The 20,585-nt window shown below is 43.2% G+C and overlaps 1 protein-coding gene across 5 annotated transcripts in view; it reads left to right on the top strand.

Moving 5' to 3' along the window:
• The window catches only part of Tp53bp1 (tumor protein p53 binding protein 1), a 91,408-nt gene that overhangs the window by 28,960 nt on the left and 41,863 nt on the right, over nucleotides 1-20,585 (top strand). For 4 of the 5 annotated variants that reach the window (XM_036183487.1, XM_036183488.1, XM_036183484.1 and 1 more), the window contains 7 exons: nucleotides 790-908; nucleotides 2,585-2,743; nucleotides 5,394-5,523; nucleotides 7,081-7,247; nucleotides 11,554-11,680; nucleotides 12,346-12,440; nucleotides 15,571-15,776. In XM_036183487.1, coding sequence (XP_036039380.1) covers nucleotides 790-908; nucleotides 2,585-2,743; nucleotides 5,394-5,523; nucleotides 7,081-7,247; nucleotides 11,554-11,680; nucleotides 12,346-12,440; nucleotides 15,571-15,776 — 1,003 coding nt within the window. The remainder of the gene's footprint in view (nucleotides 1-789; nucleotides 909-2,584; nucleotides 2,744-5,393; nucleotides 5,524-7,080; nucleotides 7,248-11,553; nucleotides 11,681-12,345; nucleotides 12,441-15,570; nucleotides 15,777-20,585) is intronic. The other variant, XM_036183486.1, reaches the window with a different exon arrangement.

Raw genomic sequence — 20,585 nt, 5'->3', positions numbered from 1 at the left:
TATTAATATCTTTAAAAAAGTTGTATTTTTAATTATGTATATATTTGTGTATCTGTATGTGAGTGCAGGTGCCTGCAGAGGCCAAACGTTGAATCCCTTGGTCCCAGAGTTACAGGCAGATGTGAACCTCTTGATGTGTTGGGAACTGACATTGGGTTCTTGGGGAGAGAAGTATGCTCTTAACTTCTACGCCATCTCCCTAATTTCTTTTTAGACTTCTTAACTTTAATTTTATTGAGATTCTTTGGTGTAGTCTGAGGCTTTTTACCAAAGTACTTGTGAATTTTAATTTAATTTTGAATGTTCCTAACCGCCCAGCACACATTTTTTTTTTTGTTATGTGTTAATTCTTCCTAATGAAAGTTGTTTTTTTTTGAGACAGGGTTTCTCTGTGTAGTTTCTCTGTCCTGGATCTTGCTCTGTAGACCAGGCTGGCCTTGAGCTCACAGAGATCCGCCTGCCTCTGCCTCCCAAGTGCTGGGACTAAAGGGTGTGTGCCACCACTGCCCGACGAAAGATTTTTTTGATTTCTGATCATCAAAATACAAAATTTAAATATATTTATGCTTTTCTTCTGCTTAGTTTTGTTACTTAACTTGGTACAGTATTTTGAATCATTAACCTGTTAGGTACTTCCTACAGACAGCATTAAAACCATGAGGGTTTGTTTACATTTCTAATCTAGATAAGAGATAATTGGTATGTGAGGATAGTCAGCAAAATTGAGTGTGCTCTGAGCAGAGCTCCCTCTGTCTGGGAACATGACATGATTGTGTTCTTCTGCTGCAGTGTCGTGGGAGTGACAGCAGAAGCTGCTTCTCTTCCAGAGGAGGAGGAGCTGGAGGAGGGGAACGAAGAGGTGGAGGCAGACGCTCCTGGTGCTGCTGCGTGCTCCCTTGGTGCTGAAGGTAGCCTGTGCCCTTTCAGAATAGTAGATTCTTCTCATGCCCCTTTACTGTGAACACACAGGTAGCTAAATTTCTCTTTACCATGTAATAGATGTCTCATGATTAAGCTAAGAATCACTAAAGAATTTGCCTAGTAATTTAAGATGTCTCACTTAATTTGATTGATTACTGTGAATTTTCTCTGTTAAGCAGCTTTCCAAAGCCATGATCGAATACCCCAGAAAATAAACAGTTTTGGAAATTTCACCCATTACTTGGGGTGTGTGGCAAAACACAATATCACGGTTGGGCTTCCATGGAGCACAGTAATTGGGAAGCGAGGGAGAGGGAAGGGGAATGAGGCTCCCTGAGCCCTAGTGACCTAGTTTTCTCCTACTAGGCCTCTTCTGGAAGGCTTCAGCGACTGTGCTCCTGCCATCTTAGCAGTTAGGAATCGAGAAGAATTTACTGTCGCTTGAAGCCAGCCTGGGTTACAGAGTGAGACCCTGCTTCAAAATCAACCACCTCATAGTCACCACATGCAGTGACTAGCTTTAACCGTGCCTCTGGGACATATTAAAGACCCCAGACAGAACAGTAAGCTGGGCATGGTGATGTATGCCTAAAATTCTAGCACTCAGGGAGGGTAAGGCAGGAGAACTAGAAGTTCAAGGTCAGAGGTCGCTTTATAGCAAGACCTCACAAAGCAAACAAATGAATCGACTCATTGACTTGCCCCCTTTCTGTGTTTTGGTCCTTTCTCCTTTTGCTTTTATTTTTTACTTTTTGTACCTTTAGATGTGGTTTTGGAGTATCTACAGAATAACAACAGTCTATCATTTTAAGTGCTTATAAGGCTTATATGGTACCCACGTTTTTGCTTTATTATATACTACCCCCTTTACAAAATTACATTTTATTTATTAATTTAACGATAAGCATGTGTGTGTGTGTGGGGGGGCATGCAGTGCACATTCTGTGACACCACATGTGGAGGTCAGAGCCCGCTGTGGGAGTTGGTTCTCTCCTTCCACCATGTAGAGTCCAGAGGATCAAACTCGGTTGTCACGCCAGCCTTAGCAGCAGGAGCCTTTACCATTCTGGGCCACTTAGCTGGTCCCTCCCCCTTACTTTAAACTTACTTATGTTTTTACAGCATGTCTTGCATAACCTTACATTCACCGTGTAGCTAAGGATGGACCTGAACTTTGCCTCTGCTTTCCCAGTGCTGGTTTTAAGTGTGTGCTACCACACCTAGTCCGATAGTTTTATTGATTTTTTTCCCCTTCTTCACTTATGGTGCTTGGGATTGAGCCCATGCCCACTCCTTTAATTTGTATTGTTTTGTAAAAATTATGTGTGACAAGGCTTTGGTGTGAAACATTTAGTGTGATCCTTGGAGCTGGCAAGGTAGCTCAGTAGGTAAGGGTACTTGCCAGCTCAGCCTGATGGCCTGAGTTCTGTCTCTGGAATCCACATAGTAGATAGAAAGAGAGAACTGACTCCTGCAAGTTGACCTCCACACTTCAGCTCTGGTGTGTGTGTGTGTGTGTGTGTGTGTGTGTGTGTGTGTGTGTGTGACAGAAACACACATAAATGCAAAAATAAATGTTTTAAATATGATCCTCTGTAAGACAGCAGCTTGCACGTTGATAATGTGGGCAGGTACCTAATTTCTTGAATTTTTTTTCTTCTAGATTCTGCTTCATCACAGTTGGGCTTTGGGGTTCTGGAACTGTCCCAGAGCCAGGATGTTGAGGAACATACAGTGCCATATGATGTTGACCAAGAACATGCGCAGTTGGTTACCGCCAACTCGGGTTCCACCGAGCTTTCTGATGTGGATGCGAATACTGGTATGAAATGTGTTTTCTCACATGTGGCATTGATTATAAGGTTTTTTTTTTCTCCCTCTAGAACCAATTTCTTTGTCTTTTTTTCCTCAAGGTGTTTTCTCTTTTTCTTTTTTTAGTTTGTTTGAGTATCACCATGTAACTCTGGGTGGTCTGGATCTTGTTATGTAGATCAGGATAGTCTTGAACTCAGAGATTCACCAGCTTCCTCTTTAAGTTTAGAAAAAATAGGGGCCTGGAGAGATTGCTCAGTGGTTAAGAAGCATTGACTGCTCTTCCAGAGGACCTGGGTTCAATTCCTAGCACCCACATGGTGGCTCACAGTTGTCTGTGACTCCAGTTCCAGTTACATAGCAAAACACCACTGCACATAAAGTAGAAATAAATAAGGAAATAAAAAAAAAATAGTTTCGAAAAAATAATTTAGAAATAATTTTAGGTTAATTTTTTTATTTTATGTGTGTGAGTGCTTTGCTTTCATGTATGTATGTGTACAACATGTTTGCTTGGCCCACAGAGGTCAGAAGAGGGCATTAGATTCCCTAGAACTGTAGTATAGATGGTTGTGAGTCACTATGTGGGTGCCAGGAATGAAACTTGGGTCCTCTGTTATGTCTCCAGCATCACCACCCTCAATAAGGTGGGATTTCTCTTTATAGCCCGCATTGTTCTGGAGCTCATTTTGTAGACCAGGCTGGCCTTGCACTCAGAGATCTGCCTACCTCTGCCTCCTGAGTGCTGGAATTAAAGGCATGTGTGACCATGCCCGACTTTCCAATAAGTTTTAAAGCTGTCCAAATTCATATAAGTTTGCAGAGTAAGCAGTAATTCTTGTCAAGTGATGGCTTGCAGATTGGTATTTTCTCTAAGTAGATCATTGGCTACTTTTCTTTTTTTGGGATGATACCTATATATTTTAAAAATTGAATTTATGTGTATGTGTATGGTGTCTGTGAGACTGCAAGAGGGTGTCAGATCTCCAAGAGCTGGACGTAGAGGTGGTTGTAAGCTACTCGACATGGGTGCTGATCCTCTGAAAGGGCAGCAAGCACTCTTAACTCTGAACCATTTCTCCAGGTGTGGGTATGTGTAAGTGTGCACGCACGTAAGTGTGCCTGCCTGTCTGCTTGTCTGTCTGTCTATATCTATATATGTATGTACATATATATATATATTTAAGTTACTTTTTTTTTTTTCCCCGAGATGGTTTCTCTGTGTAGTTTTGGTTCCTGTCCTGGATCTCATTCTGTAGACCAGGCTGGCCTTGAATTCACAGAGATCCGCCTGGCTCTGTCTCCCAAGTGCTGGATTAAAGGTGTGCAGTACTGTCGGCTGGCTTAAGTTACATTTTATTCTTTGAGAATTTCATTCAGTATTCTTTGATTATATTTACCCAGCTTCTCCCAGGCCCCACCCTACCCACCCAACTTCAAGTTTTCTCCCTTCCTCCCTCTTTTTAAATAAACAAACAAACAAAAAACAGAAACCAAAACCTGTGCAGTCCACTTTGTGTTATCTGACTCTTCTTGGGCATATGGCCTGCCCTGGAAGGTGGTTTATATACTAGGTGTCATGCCACTAAACAAAACTGATTTTCCCTCCCCTAGGAGCTACCAGATGCCTATAGCTCCTTACCTAGGGGGTGGAACGTCACACTACCTTTCTCTCTCCATGCTAAGATGCTGTGTTTGGAAAACAGTTTCCTTGAAGTCATCTGTCTTATCTGGCTATTATAATTTTTTACCTGCTCTTCTGTATAGATCCCTGAGCCTTGAGGGGAGAGGTATGATATAGATAGCCCATTTAGGACTGAGAATTCCGAAGCTTCTTATTCTCTGCATGTTGACCAATTGTGGATTACTCTGTTAATTGCCATATACTATTAGAAGAAGCTTCTTTGATGAGGATTGAGTGATGCATTGATCTATTGGATAGTGATATGTCATTAGGAGTCATTTTATTGCTGTGTCTATATAGTAGAGTAATAGAAGTAGATTTTTTTCTCCTGTGGCCCATGACCTATCTAGCTTCGGGTTCTCAGCTTCATTGACAGTGTCAAGTATGGGTTTCATCTCATGAAATGGGCCTTAAACCCAGTTTTTAAAAAGTAGTTGGTTACTCCCATTGTATTTATACCACTGTTGCACCATTGGGCATAACTTTTCAAGCTTTGGTTGTTGTTGTAACTCAAAAGGTCATGGCTGGGTGATATTGATGATTATTTTTTTCCTTCAGTAGCATCCATAGCCCCTTCTAGCACTGTGAATACTAGCCAGTAGGAAAGAAGCCTCTAGTTGAGTACTAGCTAAATTTCTCCATGTTCTATGACTCAAGTGTGTGGTGTCTTCAGTGATAGGGTCTTATCCTCAAATTCTGGAGGACAACTGATAGTATTGGCAATAGACTATAATATTTGGGAGGTCTATGGGACCCCGTTAGCCAACATCTCAAAAAGTGGTAACCCATTTCTGGTGTCGGGGTTTTATTTGATAGTGTATGGTGTCCCTCTATTATATAGCTCTTGATATTTTAAAGTTAGACTCATTTCTATTAAGATTTTTACCTTTTGAGAATCATTTGAGGCTGCCTTGAATACTTAGAGAAGTTAAATATCTGTTTTGTATCTTTTTTTTGTCTTCCAAAATATATTAAGCAGTTAAATGTGAAGAACAGTCCACTGAAGATACCTCCATGGTAGAACAACCCAACAAAGACATCGCTGTTACAGTACAGCCCAATAAAGGTATCCATGTGGTAGATGAGCAAAATCTACCACCTGAAAGGTAAGCTGTGCTTTCTCTAAAGGTGTCTGTGGGATTTTACTGTGGGACTATAGGAATTTCATTTTGGCTATAGAAGCAGTATTAGAAATTGCTGATTCCTACTCACATTTTATAGATATTCGTCATTTTGGTTTTGTCCAATAGAAATATTATTTATAAATGTGGGTTGCTTATGCAGTCTTACTGAGTACGTGTTCATCGTAATTCAGGCCTGTTACAAAGGTGCATTATTTTTCTGTAACTATAATCTTTAATCTTTGGTTGACACTCTGTCTGAGTAATCAGAGGCACTATCTATTTGTAGGAGATCCATTTTGCATCTCTGGGGCTAATACAGATAGATGTAAATGAGCCAGGCAGTGGTGGCACATGCCTTTGATTCCAGGACTCGGGAGGCAGAGGCAGATGGATCTCTGTGAGTTTGAGGCCAACCTGGTCTACAGAGTGAGTTCTAGAACAGCCAGGGTTACATAAAGAAACCTTGTCTCCAAAAACCAAAAACCAAACCAAACCAAACCAAAACAAGAAAGAATAAGACATAGGTGGACATCTTACTGGAAACTTTTTAGTATTCTGGAGCACCCAGACTGTGTTGGGTTGTTAAGTATCATCCTCCTATTAATTTATGGTGTAGCTAGATGCAGAGATCTTTCTGAGTGTTCCTGGATCTTAGCGTGGTAGTGATGGGGATATATACTCTGTTTGTGGTCATTCCTGTATCCAAAACTCTATTGACTATCTAGTCACAGAGAACAACTGGGATGCTTTCAATTTGAAGGGAGATAAGAAAACACTCAGTATCCTTTTCTTATTCCTTCAATAGAAAGTTGGGCATGGGGTCCTCAGCAAAGGTGATTGTCATGGCTTTTTAGGCTTTTTGTTTTTTATTGAGTGTTTTGCTATGTGCCCCAGGCTAGCCTTGAACTTAAAGAATCCTTCTGCCTCAACTTTTTTAATGGAAGGATTGTAGGTGTGTATCCCACCATGCTCAACTAAGGCTTTTCTTTAGAAAGTTCTCATTTCAGTTTTTATTTTATTATTATTTAAACAAGGTCTTACTCTGTAGTCCAGGCTTTCTTCAGAGTTACTGTGTAGCCCAGGTATGTAATCCTGGTTTTCCTGTTAGTCTTGCTTTTCCATTTTTCCTTGGGTACAGTGGAATAAGTAAAAGTCTCTGGGAAAGGGCCAAAAACCGTGAGTTTACCTGGTTGGGCAGTATGTGTAAAGAAGTCCTGGAAAAGGTCGGTAGGCAGTAGATAAATATATTTGTGGTACCAGTGAAGAGAAAAGCCACATCAATTCTGTATAAAGATGATTGTAGCAATACTCAGTTACTTGTCAGAGTGTTGGAACAGACACAAATCTGAAAAGAGGCTGTGGGATGATGGAGACAGGCGTTGAACCGCCTGAGGAATTTGCAAGTTGCATCTCACTTTTAGAAGGTCAGGGCAATTAGAGCTGTTAGAATTGCTGGGGTCGTTAGGTTGAAGCTTTTTGTTGGAAGAGGGAAACACTGGAACTTAGCAATCTTTATCCTTGGTGGCATGGATCTCGTAGGTCAGAAGATCTGCCTTCCAGTCCTCAAGCTTCTGTGGCAGCTGTGGAAACGAAGGAACAGGTGCCCGCCCAAGAGGCTCTGGGAGGGGTGCTGCAGGATCAGCCGTCCTCCGAGCCCGAGGTCTCGTCAACTCAGGAAGACTTGTTTGAGCAGAGTGGCAAAACAGGTAGGCTGGGGACTGTTCCTTCAGCGCCTCCTCTCACTGTCCTGAATCTTTAGTTCTGAGGCTGCTGTTTCAGTCAGGAAGCACTTTTGTAGGTATGATATGGAAGGAAAATATATTCCTAGCTAGTCAGTGAGGAGAGAACATTTACTAGTCAACATTTTATGTAAATTTACTCTTTTAGAAACTGAGGGTTTGAAAATCATAGCGAATCTAGGAAAAATTGGTTTTATGGGCAGAGTTGGCATTTCTTCTGTCACATTTACTGTGACGTTTATCTTACTTACTTGGGTAGCAGTTTCCTTATCTATTTATGAGCTGACACAAAAGGCAGATCAAGGTGTAGAAGAAAGCAAAGCTTAGCGTAGGATGTTAATTGTCTCACACTCCTGTGAGCCTTCTCCCCCATTCCACAGTCTCAGGGCAGGAATGCTTCAGTGAAAAGTAGGGAGGGAAGAAGGAAGGCTGTGCCCCTTTGCATTCCGTGTTGTGCTTGGTGTGTGAGACATCAGCAGTACCCTAAAGCTCTCAGGGTCTATTTAAGGCACTCCCTTACACTTAGGGATAATACAGTTGAGGTCCAGTCTGTCTGCGTAGGTACCCTCCACCTAAGGAGAAAGGGCCAATAGAGAGTAAGTCACTGTGGCTGCTCATATACTTTACAATTAGTGCTTAGTATTTTCTGTCTCCTTGGAGGAGGCTCGAGTTCTAATGATGAAAATTGCTGCATTCATACCATCAGGTGTCATGCGCATTGTTTTGACTTCTCCCATCTGCACCATGGCATGAGCTTTACTTCACCTTAGGTAGACCTTGGAATAAAAGGCCCGCTTGCTGTTTTATTGTAGAAGCCTCCCAAGAAAGAAGAGCAGCCAAGCAGAGGTATAAGGATTCCGGCTTTTCCTCTCTATAGTAGTTATTTTTATCATTCTGTGACCAAAAAACCTGACAAAAACAGCTGAAAGGAAGGTTTGGGGGCTGGAGAGATGGCTCAGTGGTTAAGACTGCTCTTCCAGAGGTTCAGTTCCCAGCACCCACGTGGTCCTCACAATAACTGTAACCCTAGTTCCAGGGATATGATGCTTTCTTCTGGCCTTTATGGGTTCCTACAGGCATGTAGTGATATAAACTCCTGTAGGCATACACACGTACACATAAATATAATAAATAAATGAGTAACTTTTTAAAAACAACAAAAGGGGTTTTTGCTTTTTTTTTTTTTTTTTTGTCTCACAGGTTGAGAGTTCTAGTCACCATGTTAGGGAGGCCATGGCTGTAGGGCAGAGAGAAACCGGTCCCAGTGTCCATGCTCAGGAAGCAGAGCTGACATCAGCTCCCTTTCCTTTTAGTCAGCCTGGGATCCTAGCCCATGAGGTTGGAATTCGGGCTGCCTACATTCAGGGAGGGTGCTTTCTCCTCTGCTAAGCCTTTCTGGAAATACCCTCATAGACACACTCAGAGGTATGTTTCCATGGTGATTCTAAATGCAGCCTAGTTGACAAAATTAATCATGACAGCTCCACCCTTTGTCAGCTTGACACCAACATATCACTTTAGATCATAACATTTTACCCCATCCCCTAAAGTCTCATTTCCATCTCATACTGCAACTGCATTTAGTTGTTTGAAAAGTCCCTAGTCCATAACAACCCCAATATTGTTTGAAAATCTAAAGTATTTCTGAGACTGTGTTTCTTAACCACAAGCCCTGTAAAGCCAATAAATAGGTTATATACTTCACATATATAATGTCAGTATTCCCAGTCCAAAAAAGGAGGGATGGGGCAAAGCAAGACTGAGACCCCACAGGGCAAACACAAACCCATGTGATTGGGTTTTTTGTAGTCATCTGGGCTCTAACAGCCTTGGATGCTTCTCCCGCTCTGAGGCCTTCAGTGGAGGTGACCTCTCTCTGGGTTAGCTCCACTGGAGCTTTCTTTGGTAGATGTCCTATGGTTTTGGCTTCTCTTCACATTCCTGGATTCTCTATTGCAACATAGGCTTCACCTTCCCTGTCTCCTGCATGGTTTTGGAGAGCCTTGTTGCTCTCCAAGGGAGTCTAACCCCTCCACGCCTCCCTGGACTCAGCAGCTTTCTGAAACTTGGGTGCCAGATTCAGTGACCCTCTTGATTGTACATCTTTCATGTCTATAAAACCAGTACCATATGGATGATACTCCCAGTTCTGCTGGCTTGAGATACAGCGTGTCCTTCTTGGTTCACAGTTGCCGTGGCCTCTGTCTTTGAGGGTGTCCTTGGAGAAACACTTCCCTAGGCAAACTCACGTGGTGGCATTGTCTGTTGAGGCTCTTCTCCTTTCAGATGAGTCCATGGGGTCTTCCCTGCTTTTGTCCCACTGAAATGCATGAAGAGGTTTCTGTCTAACGGCATGACTTAACAGTTCCAGATAATTTCCCGTACTATGTCCACAACTTGAAATTCATACACATTTTTCGTATCTTTGTTCTCTTACTGTTGATATGGATGGACACAGTGAGCAGAGTGCTTTCCTGACATGCAATTTCTTCTGTCAAGCAAATTAGTCTATTACTTTTTTTCACTTCCCTAGAGACCGATTCTTAACTTTGTAGCCCTGGCTGTCCTGGAACTTGCTATGTAGCCCAGGCTGGCCTTGAATTTACAGAGATCCACCTGCCTCTGCCTCTCAAGTGCTGAGAGTAAAGGTGTGCGCCACCACTGCCCAGCTATTCCATTACTTATGAATTCAGCCTCAAGTTCTTAGGACATGGTTATAATGCAGCCAGATCTTTGACATAATATATCACTGGTGACTCATTGTTGAGTTCTAGAATATATCACGGGTGACTCATAGTTGAGCTCTAGAATATATCACAGTGGCTCATCGTTGAGCTCTAGAATATATCACAGTGGTTCATTGTTGAGCTCTAGAATATATCACAGTGGCTCATCGTTGAGCTCTAGAATACATCACAGTGGCTCATTGTTGAGTTCTAGAATACATCACAGTGGCTCATCGTTGAGCTCTAGAATATATCACAGTGGCTCATTGTTGAGCTCTAGAATATATCACAGTGGCTCATTGTTGAGCTCTAGAATACATCACAGTGGCTCATTGTTGAGCTCTAGAATACATCACAGTGGCTCATCGTTGAGTTCTAGAATATATCACAGTGGCTCATCGTTGAGTTCTAGAATATATCACAGTGGCTCATCGTTGAGTTCTAGAATACATCACAGTGGCTCATTGTTGAGCTCTAGAATACATCACAGTGGCTCATCGTTGAGCTCTAGAATATATCACAGTGGCTCATCGTTGAGCTCTAGAATACATCACAGTGGCTCATCGTTGAGCTCTAGAATATATCACAGTGGCTCATCGTTGAGCTCTAGAATACATCACAGTGGCTCATCGTTGAGTTCTAGAATACATCACAGTGGCTCATCGTTGAGCTCTAGAATACATCACAGTGGCTCATCGTTGAGTTCTAGAATACATCACAGTGGCTCATTGTTGAGCTCTAGAATACATCACAGTGGCTCATTGTTGAGCTCTAGAATACATCACAGTGGCTCATCGTTGAGCTCTAGAATATATCACAGTGGCTCATCGTTGAGCTCTAGAATACATCACAGTGGCTCATCGTTGAGCTCTAGAATACATCACAGTGGCTCATCGTTGAGCTCTAGAATACATCACAGTGGCTCATTGTTGAGCTCTAGAATACATCACAGTGGCTCAGTTCCCAGAGAGTCCTTGTTCCCCTCCACAGGTTTGAGAGCTAGGCTTCTCGCCTTCACTTTTTGCTGCATTTTGGTCTTTTAGACGCTCACCTAGAATGGCCACTGAGTTCAGCTTACTGTGTTCCACATCTGCAAATTCTTCTACATTTCTCATCTAAACCACCTCCAAAGGCCTGGAATCCACAAGTCAGGTCCACGACAGGCCTGGTCCCAATGCTTGGTCCCAATTTCCGGGATTATTTTTCTCATTGCTGTGATAGAATATCTGCTAAGCACTTGATACATGCCCAGAAGTGTGTTTCTAACCATTATCGTCTCTAAGCTCAGATTAGGGTGGAAAGGACCAAAGAGCTCTTTTAACCAATTCGTTATTTAAAAAACCCTGAAATGTGTGGGGTGGGGTTACTGTTGACTCACGATTTGCATTCTGGTGACGTCCCATTGAGTTGTGCTACCACCCCAAAGGATTTGTGCCCCTGAAGTGTAATGGACTGGGTATTGCTGTTTTTGCAGCACTCAGTGGGTCCCCCACTCAGTGATGTCAGTCTGAGAAGTAAATACAACTCTAACTTTTCTCCCCCACTAGCTTCTGATGGTTGTTCTACTCCTTCAAGGGAGGAAGGTGGGTGTTCTCCAGTTCCTACACCCGCTACCACCCTGCAGCTCCTGCAGCTGTCTGGTCAGAGGCCCCTTGTTCAGGACAGTCTTTCCACGTAAGTAAGCCTGAAATGGCCTGAGAGCCAGCTTCCTCTCAGACCAGAATTCCTTTCAAAACTAAAATGCTAGATTCCAGGTCTTAGGAATTTTGGGGTGAGATCTTAGTGAACCGTTTGAAGTCATATATGTAATCTCCCATTGGAGGTTTTATGGTGGTAGCTAAAGGTTCGCTAGGAAATGCAATTCCTTGTCATGTAGGAATGTGGTACATCAGAGGCAAGCATTTGCTCCTCCATTTCCTAGCATTTCTGTGACTTGCCAGTATAGCAGAGAGAGCAGGTCGTCACACTCAGTAGTAGTTAGGGCAAAGGTTTGCTTTTTGTTTTTGTGCTTGTTTTTGTTCTTAAATAAAAATGTGCACATTCTTCATATTATGTAAAAATGAAGTAAAAATTTTGATGTCTCAGATCTGTGAGTTAGTTTTCAGCTTTTGGTTGTCCTGTTTCTTAATCATGATGTCCCTGTGTCTATTCATTCCCTTTTCCCTTACTCTTGAAAAAACTCAGTGTTTGAGAATGTCTGAGTCTCCGGTACTGTTCAGGAGAAATGCTATTGAGTATATATGCTGTTAAGTGTGTGAGTTGAGTATTTTGTTAAGTCAAAGCAGATGTCAGTCCCTTGGCTGCAGTCCAATAACCTGTGATTCTCTCTTTACATAAAGGAATTCCTCAGGTCTCGTCGCTCCTTCCCCTGATGCCGTCCGACCTACCCCTTTTATCGTTCCTAGCAGTCCCACAGAGCAAGGAGGGAGCAGAGGTGAGTGATGTGTCTGTTCATTCCAGCCCAGGGGAGGGAGGGGGCAGCGCTCTCCTGCCTCACCAAATGCTGGCTGCTTTGTGCTTTGCATCTCTGCTCCTGAGACTCCTCCCTCATTCTGGGCCATGGCCTAGGATAAACCACTCTCAGCTCTTTGCCTTTTAAAAGCATAAGTCCTTCTATGATTTTTCCACTATTTTAATTTTGACAAAAATGCTCTGGTTAAGAATTTTTTTGTTTTTAAAATTGAACCCAAGTAAGTAAGTATGGGGAAGTACTGGATTGGTTATTAATTACTGAGTACCTTCCAGTAACATGCTGATATGTTTCTAGTGAGAGAAAACCAACAGTTGTTTCTTGGGCCCTTTATTTTTGCTTTTATTAAAATAATCAAAGGCTGGCTTGAAGGAGGTGGTGACAGTGTTAATTTACTTTCTCCTTTGAGGACTTAGTATCCCCCACCCCCAGAGATGGTCTCATGTATCCCATGCTCTCCTCAAATTCCCTCTGCAGCTGAGAATGCCCTTGAAGTTTGAATTTTTACCTCCTGAGTGTTAGAATTATAGATGTGTGCCACTATGCCTTGATTTAGGTGGTGTTGGGGGTCTGATCTTGGGCTTTGAGCGTGGTAGGTCAGCACTCTACCCACAGAGATAGATCCCCAGCCCACTTCTAAATGTCTGAAAAATTCTACTAGTTTCTTCTTTTCCTCCTGTTCTGTTTTGTATTTGAGACAGAGGTCTTGCTGTGTGGCCCAGGCTGCCCTTCAGGTAGAGCCCCCGCCCCCCAAATTTGAGCTCTGTAACACATACTTGGCGCTCTTTTTATCCACACCGATAAGGCTATAATAGCTCACATTCTTATTAAACACTTAGTTTATGCCAGGTGTCATCATAGCTGCTTTCCATTTGTTCAGACATTTCTGGTTTTTTTACCCCCCAGAGAATCCACACAGAAATCTTAAGTAGTAGTTACTTTTATTTATCCCCATGTTGCACATGAGAAAATGGATCCCAGATTTCATAACTAGTGATGTGGTTAGGACCTGAACGCAGGCACTTGCCTCTAAAGCTTTTGTTTTTACCTGCTGTGTGTTCTCCGGTGACTGCCTGCTGTCTGTGCTGCTGAGTCCTGTGAGTATTAAGAAGGACCACACGGGCAGGCTTGGCCTCAGTTCCTTCCCTGCTTGTCTGTCTGCTCAGCTGGAGGGAATGGGAGACCAATAGCATTCTAGCAGTTTGTAATTGGTGACATCTTTAGGTAAAATGGTGAGATTTCATTCTACAGAAACCCTATTCAGATTAAGTTAATTTCTTAATGTCTTCTGTCTGTAATGTGAACATATAAAAAGGATTGTATGAAAAATGCTTTTCCTTCATGTTTATAATCAGTAACTACTGTAGAAAATTTGGAAAAGTGATAGGAGAGTAATGTGAAGGAAATAAAAAAAGCCATTTGAGGGACCACAATCCAGTTTAATTATAGTTAGTATTTGATGTGTTTTTCAGAGCTTTTTCTGTACATATGAAAAAGTATTTTTATGCAATTTATATCATTATATATCTGATTCAGTTTTCTTTTTTCGTTTCTGTGTAACATTGCATCTGCTGTATTTAACACATTTGCTTAATGTGTGCATCAGTGTTTGTGACTTTTCTAATGTTCTTTAGATCTGTTTTGTCATCTGTCTTAGATTATTCAAGTTTGTATCACTGGACCCTAAAATCTCATCAGACTGGCATGTGAGGGTGAGGCCAAGCAAGCAGCCAGGGTGGGCACTGAATTTGGATTGTAGGCAGTAGGTAGCAAGAATATAAACTGGGGAAAACTAAATAGAGTAAGTACTTTATGACTGGTGTGGTTAGGATCAAGTTGTAGGTTACAGGTCAAAAGCCTGATGACTTAAACAGCTAGCTAGGCCGGGTAGCCTTACGGTAGGTAGATTATTATGCAGAAACAGTGTTTTTAGATTTTATTTTATGTGTATGGGTGTTTTACTTGCATGTATGTTTGTGTACCACTTGTATGCCAGGATAGGGTGTTGGATCCCCTGGAACTGGAGTTACAGATGGCTGTGAGCTGCCGTGTGGGTGCTGAGGGTCAAACCTAAGTCCTTTGGAAGAACAGTAGCCTGTGCTCTTAACCTCTGAATCAGCTCCCCAGCCCCAGAAACAGTGTTATACGTTCTCTCTGTGTGTTTCCCTGAGCGGTTTCAGGTGGGATCAGTGTCGATTGGCGTTGGTAGCTCTGTGTTGAGTTCTGGTGTGAGTCTCTGCACTTAGCTGTACTTACTGCAGCTATAATAAGTTCCTACATTAGATAAGGAGTGATGGACAAATTCATTGCCTTTCCAGGCCTGGGGCGGAATATGTAATGGTTAAATTGGGTGTCATTAAGTGCCGGGGGAGGTGGCTCACCAGTCAGAGTGCTTGCTGGAGTTGGTGGGATCCTTAGAACTCACGTAAACGCTAGGAGAGCATAGTGGCCTACTGGTTAATCTAACTTCAGCAGGTAGAGATGGGATCCATGGAGCAACGCTGCTTAGCAACACTAGGAGGAGTCAAGATTCTTGACATCAACTTGGGCCTCCACAGACACCCCCCAACATGTGCACACATACTTATACCCACACACATGTAGACATTCATACACAAGCATACCACATATACAAACACATGAAAAAATTAATCTGGCTATTCCTAAAGAAAATGTGAGAATGAGCTATGATAATTTGGAAGGGTTTGGAGGAGACAATGTAATTTTCATTTCTTATGAGTGGGGTAGGTATCCTCAGATGAAACACCATTTTAATCTATATCTAAAAATAGATGTAGTCTGGTGAGGTGATTAAAAATGCTTGACTGGAAAGCCTGCCAATCTGAGTGTTGTCCCTGGAGCCCATAGAGGAAGGAACCAACTCCTGAAGTCGTCCTCGGAACTCCATATAAGTGCACACGCATGCATGTGCACTCGTGTAGGTAGTGGGACACAACCTATCGTGTTAGTTTTTTGCAAATTAGGACACTGTGTTTAGGAATGGAAATTTCTGTAACAATTGCTGTTAGTATTGGAGCTTGAGTAATACTGGTGAGTGATAATTTCTTAATTCATTTTTCCCGTGTGGAATCAGATGAGCCCATGGATATGTCAGTGATGCCTGAAGAAGGAGGGGAGACTTTCCAGAAGCTTCAGGATGACGAAGCATTGGAGATAGAAAAGCCCCTCCTCCCATCTCACCCTGCTGTGTCCCCGCAAGTGTCGACACCGGTGTCTCAGAGCACGCCTGTCTTCACTCCAGGCTCACTTCCCATCCCGTCCCAGCCCGAGTTCTCTCACGTGAGTGTTGTAGGGAGAGTTTCCTTCTGATGCCTTTGCTTCCTCTCACTTTCTGTTTGTTTGTTTTTTCGATTCTTTGGTTTGTTTTCGAGACAGGGTTTCTCTGTGTAACATCCCTGGCTGTCCTGGAACTCGCTTTGTAGACCAGGCTGGCCTTGAACTCAGAGAGCTTTTCCTCTTTACTTTGTGGTCCAGGGATTTGAACCTGAGGATACATGGTGTCTTAGGGTTTCTATTGCTGTGAAGAAACACCATGACCATGGAAAACATTTAATGGGGTGGCTTACAGTTTCAGAGGTTTAGTCAGTCCATTATCATGGCGGGACATGTACAGCAAACGTGGTGCTGAAGGAGCTGGGAGTTCTATATCTTGATCTGCAGGTAGCAGGAGACTCTGACACTGGACATGGTTTTATGAGTGACACACTTTTTCCAACAAGACCACATCTACTCCATCAAGGCCGCACCTGCTATTAGTGCCATTCCCTGTGGGCCAAGCATTCAAACACACGAGTCCATGGGGACCATATCCATTTAAACCACCACATTCAGAGTCTAGGCAAGTGCTTTGGCTCTGAGCTACATATCCAGACCAATCTTTAAAAAATATATTCTCTTTTTTGGTTGTAAGTCTACCCTTTAATGGCTGAGCCATCCGGTTGTGGCACACATCTTTAATACCATCACTCAGGAAGCAGAGTCAGGTAGATCTCTGTGAGTTCAAGGCCAGCCTGGTCTACAGAGCGAGTTCCAGTACAGCCAGAGCTACACAGAAAAACTGTGTTTGGTAAAACAAACAAAAATTATTTTGTTTTGTGTGCATGTATGCGTGGCATGCATATCATTGTATGTTTGTGAGGAGGTCAGAGATGGACTTTGGGCATCATTTCTACAGCTTATCTGCACCCCACCTGTGCTTGCTGGTTTGTTTGGTCAAGTTCAGTGGTGACAACTTGTCACCTCATGTTGTGGTGACCCCCCTCAACCATAAAATTATTTTTTTGCTACTTAATAATTGTAATTTTGTGCTGGGGTGGTAGTGCATGCCTTTAATCTCAGCACTCGGGACGCAGACGCAGTTGGATCTCTGAGTTCAAGACCAGCCTGGTCTACAGAGTGAGTTCCAGGGCAGCCAAGGCTACACAAAGAAATCCTGTCTCAAAAAAACCATAAACAAACAAACAAACAAACAAATAAATAGTGATTTTGTTATTGTTATGACTCATAATGTAAATATATGATATGGGACCCCTGTGAAAGGGTGGTTTGACCCCCAAAGGGGCCATGACCTACAGGTTGAGAACCACTGGTCTAGTTACTCATGCTGGTTGGGGACATTTTCTTAGAGCCTTTTTTCTACCTTCTTATTTATTTTATATTTTGTAGGCTATGGAATTATAGCTGGTTGGTGATCCTTGCCAACTCTAAAGGAATTGCACTCTTGATTTTGTGTTTCTGGTCCTTCAAGTCTGATCTTGCTTTGGGCCCTGTGGCCTGTTTTTTGTTTGTTTGTTGTAATCCTGCAGGATTTTCTCGTGTCCCAGTGTCTGTACTTCCCACCCCCAGATGTCTCTGGGTTGTGTCAAGTTGACAGCTGACGCTAACTATGACAGTGTGATTTCAGGGTTCATCCATGTTACTGCATGGAGCAGAATTTCAGTCCATTTTATTGTGACTGATACTGTTGTGTATATAAGGCATTTACTCTTTAGTTCAGTTGATGAGTACTGGGGCTGTTCCTCCTTTTGTCTCTGTGAATCATGCTGCCATGAAGGTTGATGCACAGACTTGTGTGAGGATGTTTCTTTCTCTTATGTAAACTGTGGGTGCAATTGCTGGGCGTCATCTGTTTTAATCCTCAGAGCTGCTAATTTCTCTGCTTTTGTTTTTAATTCTTGAAGTCTTTTTTTCCTCTGAATAATTTTTCTTGTTTCATGTGTGTATTTCTCTTTAGTGATTATTTCGAAAGTTTTCTCTTTCCCAGAGAGTCACTATTCTAAGTAGGCTTTAATCACGTACTTATTTAAGTGGTGCTGAGGGGCTCAACCCACAGTCTCAAGTATGCTGTGCACATGGCGACTCTGCCACTCAGACAGAGTCTTGCTTTGTAACTCAGGCTAGCCTTGGACTTGTCCTCCAACCCTGGTCTCCTCGCTTTTGGGTTACAGGCATGTGTCGCCATGCTGTGCTTGTTTTTGTTGGGGAACCATACCATAGGCCTGTGCTTTACCAATAGGTTATACCAAAGATCAATTCTGGTCCGCCCCTCCCCCCCCCTTTTGAGGTAGGGTCACGTGGTATCACAAGCTACTCACTATGTAACTGAGGATGATATGGAACTTCTGATCCTCCTGCCTCTACTTTCTGAGTGGTGGGATTGTAGGCAGTGCTCTGTCACACAGTTTTGTGGAGTGGTTTTTTTCCTTTGTTTGTTGTTTTGAGACAGAGTCTCAATATGTAGCTCTGGCTGTCCTGGAACTTACTATGTAGGCCAGGCTGGCCTCAAACTCAGATACCCACATGCCTCTGCCTCCCGAGTGCTGGGTATAAAAGCATGTGCCATCAACGCCCATCTTGTTGAGTAGTAGTATTAATAATACTAAGGCTGGAATCCAGACCTTTGTGCGTGCTAGACATGAACTCTTCCAACTGAGCTATGTCCCCAACTTGGTTTTGGTGTCTTTTACATGTAATTCATTTGAGTGAGTGAGTGAGTGAGTGAGTGTGTGTGTGTAAGCACATGCTCACGTGCTCACGTGTATGGCTTAGTACATGTGTGGAGGTCAGTGGACAATTTGAATGTATTGGTTCTGTCTTGTGGGTCTGGGAACCAGACTCAGTCAGCAGACTTGACAAGCAAGTGCCTGTACCTTCTTTCTTGTCATGGTTCTGTTACTGTGAAGTGACACTATGACAATGGCGATTATTATTAGAGAAAGCATTTCATTGGGGGCTGGTTTACAGTTTCAGGGGTGTAGTTCCTTATCACCATGATGGGGAGCATGGCAGCATGCAGGCAGGCACTGGAGCAGTAGCTGAGTGCTGCATCCTGATCTGCAGGAAGAGGGTGGGGAGGCGGGGGAGATCGGGCTTGGCATGGGCTTTTAAAACCTCATTAAGCCGGGAGGTGGTGGCACACGCCTGCAATCCCAGTACTTGGGAGTCAGAGGCGGGAGGATCTCTGTGAGTTCGAGGCCAGCCTGGTCTATAGAGCTAGTCCAGGACAGGCACCAAAGTTACAGAGAAACCTTGTCTCGAAAAACCAAAAAAAAAAAAAAAGCTCATCAAAACCTGAAATTCCAGGTAACACACTTCCTCCAAGGCCACACCTCCTAAACCTTCTAACCCTTTCAAATAGTGCCACTCCTTGGCAACTATGCATTTAAATGTGGACTCTCTGGGGGCTGCCATTCTATTCAGGCCACCATGCCTAATGAACCATCTTGCTGTCCATTGCCATCTTATTCATTCATTCATTCATTCATTCATTCATTCATTCTTGATTTATTTGCATTGTTGTTTTGACTACATGTATATCTGTATGAAGGTGTCAAATCCCTTGAAACTGGAGTTACAGACAGTTGTGAGCCACCATGTGGTTGCTGGGAACTGAACTCAGGACCTCTGGAAGAGCAGTCAGTGCTCTTAACTGCTGAGCCATCTCTCCAGCTCTGGCCCTTGCTGTCTTTTAAATAAGAGCTTTTCCCTATTTGCTGATTTAAGAGTGAGGAAGCAGATCTCTGGGTTAGTAGTTGTGAGGTGATAGCTGGGCTTCCTGTTGTGGTCCTCACTGAGTGTGATCTGCTGGGGCATTTCGTCAGGAGTGCCCTAGTGTTAGAATCCTGGTCATCTTGGCTTGGTCATATTCCCCAGAGAAGTCCAATCCCCTGCTTTCTGGGTCAGGGCTGGTTGTCATTGTCCAGAAGTCCTTCGGAGGAGAAAGGTTTGGAGCAAAGGCAATGAGACACAGGGATAGGTTCCACTCAGTCTGTCTTCAGGATGGGACTCTCATACCTGTGCCTCCTGTCCTCCAGTCCAGGGCATTGTGTTTTTTTTCTTGGGTCGAGGCGGGGCAGGGAAAGAGGGTATGGGAGTTGAACTGCTTCTGAAATAGACTTCCAGGCAGCCCTCCTCCTGCTCTAGCAGCACCTTACCTTCACTTTTAGAATTATCTGATACCACTGCCAACCAAGTCCTAAGTAAGTCCTTTGGGGCGGTGGGGGTGGGCGTGGTGTGTTTGTATTACCCTGGTAACTTCTTGGCTTTCTCTTATTTGGCCTCGTAATTACCTTTCACTTGTTTACCAAATGGATTGCCACTCTTCCAGAATGTGTGTGTGTGTGTGTGTGTGTAGTTCTTTTTTCTTTTTCTTGAGAATTATGCATGTCAAAGAAAATGCTTGTATCATTGCTTATCAGAGTTTCAGAAATAACTAAGATGGATATTGAGCCGGGTGGTGGTGGTGGCGGCGGCGGTGGTGGTGGCGGTGGCGGTGGTGGTGGCGGTGGCAGTGCATGCAGGCAGAAACAGAGGCAGGCGGATCTCTGTGAGTTGAAGACCAGCCTGGTCTACAGAGCGAGTTCCAGGATAAGTTCCAAAGCTACACAGAGAAACCCTGTCTCGAAAAACCAACCAACCAACCAACCACCGACCAAATAAATAAATGAGTTGATTTAAAGCAAAGCATGGAGGCCCATGCCTATCATTATAGCACATGGGTGGTAGAAACAGGAAGAGCAGGCATTCAAGGACAGCCTGGGCTACACTGAGTTCCTATTTTAACCCTTACCCTACCCTGACCCCTTCAAA

The sequence above is a fragment of the Onychomys torridus genome, chromosome 4, assembly GCF_903995425.1.
Source record: "Onychomys torridus chromosome 4, mOncTor1.1, whole genome shotgun sequence".
In the NCBI taxonomy this organism is placed as follows: Eukaryota; Metazoa; Chordata; class Mammalia; order Rodentia; family Cricetidae; genus Onychomys; species Onychomys torridus.
This window is presented reverse-complemented; position numbering and strand designations above follow the sequence as displayed.